Genomic DNA, 12,027 nt, shown 5'->3' on the forward strand with positions numbered 1-12,027 from the left:
TTAAAGAGAATGATATAATTAGATTCACACCAATAAAAGTAATAGCATCGGTGTAAAGAATGGGACTGGAAGGGGAAAGATTAGAGGGATAGACAGATCTGTTCAAAGATTAGTCCTAAGATCAAAACTGAACTGGGTGAGGAAAGAGGAAAAGGGTAGATGATGTTCCAACAAGCAAAAGAGTGTCTAGGTCCAGTGTTAAATGGAACCTGTTATCCCGGAAAAAACAGGACACCTGTGCAAGCCATCTCAAAAACCTCATATTTAAAATGCTTATATATACTCTTTTTTAATATCTTAAGATATTTTTCCTAATAATCTTGGTGTAAAAATTATGTTCCAGGAATATGCCCTGTATTTCTTTAGTGGCATTGAGTAACCTAAGCTGTACACCTGTGAGATAAGAGTACTTCCCCATCCCCCGCCCCACCAGTAAAAAGCATTGGGTTAATGGTCCTCCAGAGCAAGAGGATAGTGGAGGGAAAAATGCAGAGTAAGTGGCCTAATTCTAAGTAGCACAAAAGCAACATCAAGAAATATTTACCAAGCTTACATCTCAGGAAAAAAAATTTTTTTTTCAGGAAAATATATTTTAAAGCATTGGTCTCTTAAAAAATAGCTGGGAAGTTGGGAGAATGTGTGAGAAAGTCACAAAGGGTACACCGACATCACTGGCTTGAAGAAGCTTGCTTCCTGCAGTGGAGGATTGGGACATATCCTTTCTGCTCTGGGGAAAGCTCATTTTGGCCTCCCTTTTGGGTCTAACAGCTTTGCTTTTTTTTTCTTTTCTTTTCTTTTCTTTTCTTTCTTTCTTTCTTTCTTTCTTTCTTTCTTTCTTTCTTTCTTTCTTTCTTTCTTTCTTTCTTTCTTTCAAGATTTTATTTATTTATGACAGACAGAGAGAGGCACACAGGCAGAGGGGAGAAGCAGGCTCCATGCAGGGAGCCTGACGAGGGGTGGATCCAGGGTCTCCAGGATCATACCCCGGGCTGAAGGCAATGGCAAACCGCTGGGCCATCGGGGCTGCCCTGTCTATCTGGGTTTCTTAACCAGCTCACTAAGCATAAGCCAGTTGAGATCAGGAACCCGCTCAGCCACACAGCCTCTGGTCTCTTGTCCTGTGTCCCTTGGTCTTTTTTCCAATGGCCTCCAAGAGATATGTATGTCCCCGGTCTGGAGCAAATCCTTGCCACTCCTCCATCCACCGGACCCTTTATGTCCTCCATGGTGGCTCCCTGACATTATTAACATGTTCAAATAGTCCTCCAGTCAGAAAACTCCAATGCTGCCTTTGCCTCCAGGAAGCCCAGCTCCTGCCCCCACCCCTCTTAGGCAGAGGCCTGCCTGGATCACAGAGACATCCCAGCTTCGCAGTCCTGAGGGCAGTTTCCTCTTGGCCTCCGCAGATTTGGACTGCCCTCCAAATGCTCCCCTCAGCTGGGGCCTATTCCCTGTTTCTCCCCCTTCTCTCACTGACTCCCTTTCTGCCTAACTTGTCTTGGTTGCAGCTTTCAAGGTTACATTTGTGGCTTTTATCTTACCCAGGATACATTTTCCATAAATCGTGCCATCATGACCTACTTCTTGGCCTGAGATGCCCTCCCTTCCATGGGTCAACTCGTGTCCCCTCAGTGCCCTCTCTCATGTTGCCTCTTGTGAGCCTCTTTCTGCCAACACCTGACACACTCGGCCAGTTGTTGGTTTATATCCTGCCCTAACAGATGGGGGCGGCAGCACCAACCAGGCTTGGGATGAACGGGAACAATGTAGTCCCCAGACCACAAGATAACTTGAATATCTTTACATCCAGAATGATTCTTTTTAATTTAAATTCAATTTGCCAACATATAACACCAGTGCTCATCCCATCAAGTGCCCTCCTTAGTGCCTGCGACACAGTTATCCCATTATTCCCATCCACCTCCCCTTCTGCAACCCTTTGTTTCCCAGAGTTAGGAGTCTCTCATGGTTTGTCTCCCTCTCTGATTTTTCGCACTCAGTTCCCCTCCTTTCCCTTATAATCCCTTTCACTATTTCTTATATTCCCCATATAAGTGAAACCATATGATGTTTGTCCTTCTTCGATTGACTTACTTCACTCAGCATAATACCCTCCAGTTCCATCCACGTCGAATCAAATGGTAGGTATTCATCCTTTCTGATGTCTGAGTAATATTCCATTGTATACATATAGCATATCTTCTTTATCCATTCATCTGTCGAAGGACATCAAGCTCCTTACACGGTTTGGCTGTTGTGGACGTTGCTGCTATGAACATTGGGTGCAGGTGTCCTGGGTTTCACTACATCCGTATCTTTGGGGTAAATTCCCAGCAGTGCAATTGCTGGGTGTAGGGTAACTATTTTTAACTCTGAGGAACCTCCACACAGTTTTCCAGAGTGGCTGCACCAGTTCACATTCCCACCTACAGTGCAAGAAGATTCCCCTTCTCCACATCCTCTCCAACATTTGTTGTTTCCTGTCTTGTTATTTTCGTCATTCTCACTGGTGTGAGGTGGTATCTCATTGTGGTTTCGATTTGTATTTCCCTAATAAAAAGCAATGCGGAGCATTTTCTCATGTGCTTGTTGGCCATGTGTATGTCTTTAGAGAAATTTTTGTTCATATCTTCTGCTCATTTCATAACTGGACTTATCAAACTCAGCACCCAAGCAACAAACAATCCAGAACGTTTTTTTTTTTGTTTTTTTTGTTTGTTTGTTTTAAGATCTTATTTATTTATTCATGAGAGACACAGGCAGAGACACAGGCAGAGGGAGAAGCTGGCTCCATGCCGGGAGCCTGACGTGGGACTCGATCCCAGGACCCAGGATCAGGCCCTGGGCCGAAGGCCACGCTAAACCGCTGAGCCGGGCCGGTACTGTACAGTAACGTCTGCTCATATTTCTCCTGCGCAGGCGGGTCACGACACCCAGCTTCTTCCGCAGGGGGCGATGTCCTCTCCTGCTTCGCCGTCAGTTGCCCCTGGCGGCCCCGCCCTCACCCCGGCGGCCCCGCCCCGCCCCGCCCCGCTCGGCGGGCCCCGCCCTCCGCCCCACCCCCGCCTCGGCGGGCCGGCCGGGGGAGGGGTCGCGGTGGTGGCCGTGGGGCGGCGGCGGCGTCGGCGGCGTCAGCGGCGGCCCGCGCGGCGGGAGCCCAGGCGCCAGAGCAAGATGGCGGCGCGAGTCGTGCAGGCCTGCGGAGCGGCCTGGGCCGGCGGCGTCCTGCGGCGGGCCGCTCCCTGCAGCCTGCAGCCTGCGCTCCGGTGAGCAGCGCTGCCCCTCCCGGGACCGGCCGGGGAGTGGCCGCCAGGGCGGAGGGCGCGGGTCCACGGCCCGCTAGCGCTCCCTCGAGCAGGCCCGCCGGGGCAGCGGGGGCCGGGCCGGGCCGGGCGGGCGGGGCGGCTGAGGGCCTCGGCACAGTCAGAGCGCGGTCCCGGCCGTCGTGCTCAAGGTCACGGCGGGGACGGCGCCCGGTGCCCAGGCCACGTCCGCGCGCCGTGTGGGCCTGGCCTGGGGGACCTTGACCCGGCGCGACCCCAGGCCCTGGACTCGGCATCCGGCTGCCCGCGGGCGCCCAGGGCGGGCTGTGCGCAGGGCCTGGGGTCCGCTCTGCGAGGGCGCTGCGGACAGCACGAGCTCCAGGGGGAAGAAGAGCGCCTGCCGGTGAGCCCCGGGAGCGCGGGGCCGTCGCGGGGTGGGCTCGACGCTGCCGGCCGCCGGAGTGGGATGGAGAAGTAGGTGACGGATCAGAAAGGTTTTACAAGGCATCAGCCCCAAGTAGGCCTTGGGTTCAACTTTAAACTTTTTCTAGCCTCTGTGGATTAAATATTCGGCTCTCCTGAATTCATCCCTCTGACACATCCATGTCCTGTTTTCCATCAAAAACCAAGCTCCTACTGACTTACATAGATTTGCTTTCTTGCTTTCTTTACATTTATCATTTAAACGTTATCTGTGGTTTAATAACGAGCCTCTAGAACTAAATTCAGTTGCTGCTTAACGAAAGAGTAAAGGGACTGCCTGTTCTTTAAACTCTTATTATGGGCCAGAGAGTTTATTTAATTTAATCCTAGTACCAATCTTAAGTAACAGGATCTGCATTTTATAGATGAGACGTAATCTCCATGGAGGTGAGACCTCTAGCTGGAAAAGGCATTTGAACTCAAGTTTATCAGGCTTCAGGCCTGGCACCCTTCCTAGGACTGATGTCCAGCTTGAGTTTCCAACTTTTTTTTTAAAGATTTATTTATTTATGATAGACACAGAGAGAGAGAGGCAGGCAGAGACACAGGAGGAGGGAGAAGCAGGCTCCATGCCAGGAGCCTGATGCGGGACTCGATCCCGGGTCTCCAGGATCGCGCCCTGGGCCAAAGGCAGGCGCCAAACCGCGGAGCCACCCAGGGATCCCCCTTGTGTTTCCAAATTTGATGTTTATGTTTCCAAGTTGATGAACAAATCAACCTTTTATTTTCATTCTGTTACTGAGCATCTGCTGTGTGTCTTATTTTTTTTCACACAGGTGATAAGAAACTATGAAATTCATATTTTCTTTTTTCCAAAAAGACCCAGCATATTCACCTATAGATCCCATAGTCACAAAACTAGTAAACTGGAGATTTGGACCTGGGTCTGCCCAGTACCCCCACTTCTTGTGGGGCCAAATGCTCTTGAAACTGAAGCCCAACATGTCAGCTCTTGGATTACTCTCTCAGGCCCCTTGTATCTTTTGACTGCCTTAACTGTAGATGTTCTTTAGGACTCAGTCTAGACCCAATTAATTCACTGCTTCTACAAATACTGAATGTATATGAATGTATATGTTTTTGAAGTTTTGTGGAACTCAGCATAATAGTCACTATGGGTCACTATGCCCAGCAAGCCATATGGCAGAGGTAAAAACCCATACAGACTTAAAGATTGAGGTAGGTGGTGTGAGAGAACCTCAGGGAACCTACCACATGAAATCATGGAAGGCCTCTCCAAGAAGGTGCCGTTGAGCTGAAACCTGAAGGGTCAGTGTGCAGGAAAGCCCTGACTGGGAAGGAGTGAGGCATACCAGCAAGCTCCAGAAAAGCCTAGGAAGGGGAGCATAGTAAAGGGAAGAGAGGCTAGAAGACAGGTGGCAGGGAGCAGTAGCCCCATAATTCCAGGCCTTGCAAGCCATTTTAGAGAGTTTGGAATTTATACTGAAAGCCATGGAAGACATTTAAAGATATAAATTCTAGTGTGACAGGATCTGGCCTGTGTTTTTAACATACCAGTCTGATTTGGAAAGCAGACAGAATCAAGGGTCGTGGCCAACTGGGCAGATGCTGGTGCCATTTCCTGAAAGTCCCTTGTTCTATAGGCATATGAGTGCCCATAATGTGCCAGGTGCTGTTGGGAAATATCAGTGAATAAAGTTGTTGCCATCTGGGAGCTTGCTCCTAATTCAGAGAAGGAAGAACAGGAAGGGGGAATCCAGAGCACTTCTGAACCTGGTAAAGTTGGAGATGGCTGTGAGCTATTCAAATGGAAAGGTATTTGGCCTATTTGATCTTTTTGACTCTTCAAAGGAGATGTCTGGACTACAGGTTACATTTGGGAGTTGTCAGTATATAGGAATGCTAAATGTTGATAGATATGTAGGTTTTGTTATACTGTTTTGCATTTAATTGAAAATCTTCTTAACAAAACATTATTCATAGGAATGGATGAGATTGCTTGAAGAGTGTGGATAGAGAAAGGGCTGAGAGGGATCCCTGGGTGGCGCAGCGGTTTGGCGCCTGCCTTTGGCCCAGGGCGCGATCCTGGAGACCCGGGATCGAATCCCACGTCGGGCTCCCGGTGCATGGAGCCTGCTTCTCCCTCTGCCTGTATCTCTGCCTCTCTCTCTCTCTCTCTCTCTCTCCCCCTCTCCCCCTCTCCGTGTGACTATCATAAATAATAAATAAAATCTTAAAAAAAAAAAATAAAGACCAGCATATAAGAATTTAAAAAAAAAAAAAAAAGAGAAAGGGCTGAGAAACAGGCTTTGAGATGTCAACCTCCACAGGCTAGCCACATTATGGAAAGAGCCCAGATGTCTGTCCACCAATGAATAGATAAAGAAGATGTGGTATATATGTACACTGGAATATTAGTGATCATAAAGAATGAAATCTTGCCACTTGCAACATGGAACTGGCGTGTATTATTGTAAGCAAAATAAGTCAGAGAAAGACAAATATGATTTCAGTCATATGTACAATTTAAGTCACAAAACAGGGAAGAAAAAATAAAATGAGATACAAACAGGCAAACCATAAAAGACTCAGATATGGAGAACAAAAAGGGATGGGCATTAAGGAGGGCACTTGTTGGGATGAGCACTGTATGTTATATGTAAGTGATGAATCACTTAATTCTACTTTTGAAACCAGTACTACAATTGAATGAAATTAAAACAACTTTCACAGGCTAAATGTAGGAAGGAGAGGGAGCAAGGGGAATGTGGGAAAGCCAATGAGGTTGCTGTTTGTGGCAGTGCCCAAAGGGAGGTATTTCAACGAGGTGGTGGCCAGCTGTGCCAGATGTTGCTAAAAAGTAAAGATGACAGAAGACTGGATTTGCCCGCAGGGATCCGTGTGTGACCTTGCAAGAGGGATTTCAGAAGGGAAGGATGCTGTCTTCCCAGGAGATATATGCTAGCACCGCTTACCTAGCTCTGCTCAGTGACAGGCCTGGAGTTGCATTTGCTTCGTGGACATTACACTAATGTCCTGCTTGAGATGCTTACTGTACCCAGAATTTAACTCATCTGCCTCCTACAGAACCTGCCTGTTCTTCCTGGGTTCTCTCTCAAGTACTGGCCCGTCTTCCATTTCGTGGCCCCAGGCCCACCATCTCCCAGCTAGACACTTGCCAGATCTGTCAGTTCTACCTCCAGCATGTCTTGGCTCTGCCTTCTCTCTCACCATCTCCCTGGTTCCCTTGCCTAACTCTTGGCAACACTTGTCTGGAGTCCCATGAAGAGTGAGGACTTGAAGCTGTTGGTGAAGGGGGCAACTAAAGAATTCTGAGCAGAACTTTTTCCTATAGGAAGATGTCCAGTACATAAACCTGGGCTGGGTACTGCTCCCTTTTCTTTCCCATCCCATCCCACCCTTGCCAAGGAAAACTTATAACAGTTTGGAAACAACTGGAGATAGTTTAATGTATGAAGGGGACATTAGAATTATTCTTTTCCTCAGATGTGAGCATCGTACCATGGTTTTGTCTTCATTCTCAGGAGGTGCATGCTGAAGTATTTAGGGATAAAGTACTGTCATGTCTATACTCTGCTTTCAAATAGTTTGGTAAAAATAAAGAAGCAAATCTATATAGAAAATTTTAAATGATAAAATGTCACTTTTTTCACCTACATGCAGGATATAGAAGTCTTTATTATACTGTTCCTTTGTCTTTGTGAAGTTTTTTTTTTTTTTAAGAGTTTATTTATTTGAGTGGGGGGGAGGAGGGAGAAGCAGACCTCCCACTGAGCAGGGAGCCCAACGTGGGGCTCAATCCCAGGACCCTGAGATCATGACCTGAGCTGAAGGCAGATGCTTAACCAACTGAGCCATCCTGGCGCCGCTTCGTACAATTTTTAAAAATAAAAGGGGATAGCTCTCTGAAGCTGCACTGTGGAGAGCAGGTTTGTTGGGGTAGCAGGAGGGTTGGTGGTGAGGAGGAGAGTCACATAATGACTTCTTTCATGCAGCTGCCTCTCTCCCCCTCACCTCCAGCTATATTCACATACTCCTGGCTTTGGCAGGTATGGTTCTGCTTCCTCTCATGGGCATCCACCTGACAAGTGCTCCTCATCTTTCAAGTTTTCAGTTCAACATGTGCTTCTTTCAGAGAATTGGTTCATGTCTCCCCCAGGCCAACTTAGACTCCGTTTCCTCCGCCCCCACCCAGCACAGCCACTACCTTCTGTGTCCATTGAGGAGCTTATCTCACGTTGGGCTGTGATCTTGGTTGTCTTTCTGCTCCCACCAGCAAACTGAGCTCTGTGAAGTCAGGGCCAAGGATATTCATCTTTATATCCACAGCCTGGCCCAGTGCTTGGCACAGGCACTGCACCGTCAATAGTGTTTGGCGCTCAAATGAATGAAGTCCATTTCACCACTGCTGCCTCATCCTTGGTGTTTGGTAAATTTATTTCTCATTTGTGATTTGCTCCAACTAAACCACAATACTGTCTAGATACCGAATCAGGACCCGTGTCTTCTTTTTCACCTCAGGAATATCTTTTGAAGGTATTTCTTCCCTTTCCTTCCTACTCCCATAACCGTTATCCAGGACTCTCCTTTGGTCCATCCAGTGAATATTGAATGCCTCCTGTGCCTGGCACTGCTGGACAGGGCCACCAGGAGGAAGCCCAGAAGCCACTCTCTGGGCCTTTATTGTTGCAGTCTACCTACCATACCACTACCAGGCTGCTTTTCACACCTAGATCTTTTTTTTTTACCTAGATCTTTTTTGAGAACATGTTTGCATTGCACCATGTACAGGATAAAATCTGGCTGCTGGGTGTGGTGCACAAGAGCCTAACCACCCTGCCCCCCTTGCTTTTCTGTTCTTTCTCCCACTATCTTCCCACACCCGGTTCTCCTGCCTTACTGAACTCTTTGCTATTCCAGAAATATGCCAACAGTTTCACAGACTCCATGCCCCTGAACATGTTCCCTTTGACTGGAATTATTGCCTGCTTTGTCCACCTGTCTGTTGTCCTCTTAAGACAGAGCCAGAATGTCTCCCCTGGCATTCCTCTCTCTCCTTACAAGCCAAGCCAGTGGTCCAATGGTGCATCCCCATGAGCTCTCACTGTGTGTGTGTGTGTGTGTGTGTGTGTGTGTGTATTTTAAGTTTACAGTATCTGAGACCACTCTGGGTGTTTACTGGTTATTTCTTGAGACTAAATAGGCAAGGCGTCTATCTGTCTCATTCACCTTTATATCCACAGAACCTGGTATATAATGCTTATTTTTTTAAAGATTTATTTATTTATTTTAGAGAGAGAGAGGACATGAAGGGGGGAGGGAGAGAGAGTCTCAAGCAAACCCTGAGCTGAGTGTGGAGCCCGACGTAGGGCTTGATCTCACCAGAGATTACGACCTGAGCTGAAACGAAGAGTCAGACACTTAACCACTTGTGCCACTCAGGTGTCCCATGGCACATAATATTTATTCTACTTAAAGTCTAATGTTTTGTGGGGCACCTGCTGGCTCAGTTGGTAGAGCATGCAACTCCTGATCTCTCCAGCCCCCAAGTTGGATGTAAAGATTACATAGAATCTTTGAAAAACAATAAAAATAAAATTTAATGTATTGTAGAATGTGCTACCCCCTACCTCTTCACCCTCTGTGAAGTGGTATACAACATTTGTATGATGTTACAAAGACTACTGATGGTGCTGTTTGTCCTTCTCAGTGAAGAACCCCAGCCCAGATCTTATCACCCTGACAGCTGTTGGCACAGTTGCTCGGTTCTCTTCCATGATTCAGCTTAGACAGCTAGATGGACAGGGCACATTAGGCAGCTTTGGTCACTTGACACTGAAAAGATTTCACAGTTTGACCATCAACTGGGGGCAGTGCAGGACTGGACTGTTCTTTATTTGTCGAGACAATTGCTACTCAGGTCAACAAGCAAACAGCACTCGGGTTGTGTGTCCATGCTGCTATTTCTTAGGCTTATCTGTAGATTACAGTGTTTCCATATCCTTTACCTCATTTTACCCATCTTAAAGTAAATGTCTTTGGTGTTATTAAAACCTGGGAGAATGCTCAACTGGGGAGATTTATGTTTGGGGGGATCTCTTATTAGAATATTTTGAACTTTATAGTTAGATCTGGGTTCATATTTTCATTTTGCCACTTCTTAGCTCATGTCATTTAAATTCTCTGAGCCAAGCTTTAGAATGTGGTAATAACCTCTCTTGCTAGACTATACTGTGGATTGAATGAGATGACATAGAGAAGCTACCTAATTCAGTGCCTAACAGGAAGTATTTATTAATTTGTAACCCCCTTAAATTGTAAAGAGGAGGAAAAAATTACTTTGAGATCTTGCCCCTTCCAAATTTAGTTTGCCAATATACCTATGTGCCTATCCTATAAAAGACTCTCTAAACATGCACTTTTATAGCTAACTTATAAGTATAAAAGTATTATATGTACAGAGGCTATACAATGAAAAGAAAAAACTTTACTCCCACCCCATGCCCAGCCACATTCCCCAGATGTCACTACTATTGACAGTTCATGTTGTGTATTCATGGTACTGTTCTGTACCTGCTTTTTCCACATAATTTATTTCAGAAATATCAACATATCAATGCATGTAGATCTACTTTATTCTTTTTAATGATATCATTCTATTCTGATTTGGGATATTTCAAATTGAGTTGACCAGTCCCTGTTAATGGATATCTAAATTGCCTATACCAGGAAAAACCTGGAAACAAGGTACTAATAAATGTTCTCAGTTTATAGGGTATTAGATGTCATAGAAATTAAATATCTGTATATATACATGCTGATGCATGTCTGCATTTCTGGAAGTATCCATTAAAAACTTACTAGTGGTTGCTTTGGTGAATATTTGTTATTTTAAATGAAATTACCTAATGCTGATATTTTTAGAAACTTTAATTGTGGGATCCCTGGGTGGCGCAGCGGTTTGGCGCCTGCCTTTGGCCCAGGGCGCGATCCTGGAGACCCAGGATCGAATCCCACGTCGGGCTCCCGGTGCATGGAGCCTGCTTCTCCCTCTGCCAGTGTCTCTGCACCTCTCTCTCTCTCTCTCTCTCTGTGACTATCATAAATAAATAAAAATTAAAAAAAAATTAAAAAAAAAAAAGAAACTTTAATTGTACCCCTTTCTTATAATAGTTATTCCTAAGCTCTTAAAATTTATGTAGACCCCCCTCCCCAATTTTTAAACACAGTTTCTGTCTAGTGAACTTAAAAAATAAAATAAAAAACTGGAATTATATAGTCTCATTAACAAATCTTAAGACTTTTTACTTTGTATATCACTAATTTTATATGCTTACCCTTGTGTTTCATGGTATTATTAAGCAAATATCTAAAAATAAATCTTTAAAAGATTTAAATTGGCAAAATGTGTTTGTTTTTATTTTTATTTTATTTTTTTAAGATTTTATTTATTCATAGAGACAGAGAGAGAGAGAGGCAGAGACACAGGCAGAGGGAGAAGCAGGCATCATACAGAGAACCTGACCTGGGACTCGATCCAGGGTCTCCAGGATCATGCCCTGGGCTGCAGGCGGCGCTAAACTGCTGAGCCACCAGGGCTGCCCTGTTTGTTTTTATTGACATAAATTTTACCATGGTCATTATGGAGAATTGCCTTCAGAATTTATTTATTTATATAATCAGAATGAATTGAAAAGAGAAACACCGTATGGTTTGGGGTTTTGCTAAAAAGCTAATAATTTTATGTATAATTTATTGCTTTTAATCGAAAAAGTAGATTTAAGAACTTCAGTTTTTAACCTTTCACCCTATATCAGGTGCTGTCCTAACTGCTTTAAGTGATTTTACTGGGGGACTAAATATGTACTTAAAAATATGCAAAAGTAAAGGCACAGCATAAGGAATACAGTCATTGATATTGTGAGAGCAATGTAACCAGATAAGAGCTACACTTGGTGAAAATAGCATAATGAATAAAAATTGTCAAATCACTAAGTTGTATAGCTGAAACTAATGTAACATGGTATATCAATTGTGCTCAAATTTTTTTTAAATGTGTATTTATAGATATATACACACACAAGTAAAAAAACAGTACAGACTTATGAGTAAAGCCATGTCTCTCCTGCCTTAACTCTCTATCCCTCCCTGAGGTATACCACCATTAACACTTTCTTAATTCTAAGAAATTTTAGCATATAGTAAAAGCAATGTGTAAGAATGTCCAACTTGTTTTTACAAATATCACTTAGAACTATTTATTTTTGTCCTGTACTTACAAGAAAAATTGCATGTACAG

The 12,027-nt window shown here is 45.0% G+C and overlaps 1 protein-coding gene across 3 annotated transcripts in view; it reads left to right on the forward strand.

Moving 5' to 3' along the window:
* The first annotated feature begins 3,110 nt into the window (after positions 1 to 3,110).
* Positions 3,111 to 12,027, forward strand: part of NIPSNAP2 (nipsnap homolog 2) — a 33,767-nt gene continuing 24,850 nt past the window's right edge. Inside the window, exon 1 of one of the 3 annotated variants that reach the window (XM_038538961.1) lies at positions 3,111 to 3,266. In XM_038538961.1, coding sequence (XP_038394889.1) covers positions 3,175 to 3,266 — 92 coding nt within the window. In that variant the 5' untranslated portion in view covers positions 3,111 to 3,174. Of the gene's footprint in view, positions 3,267 to 3,604; positions 3,738 to 12,027 lie in introns of those variants that run through there. The other 2 variants (XM_038538963.1, XM_038538962.1) reach the window with 2 other exon arrangements.

Source organism: Canis lupus, chromosome 6, assembly GCF_011100685.1.
Source record: "Canis lupus familiaris isolate Mischka breed German Shepherd chromosome 6, alternate assembly UU_Cfam_GSD_1.0, whole genome shotgun sequence".
NCBI lineage: Eukaryota > Metazoa > Chordata > Mammalia > Carnivora > Canidae > Canis > Canis lupus.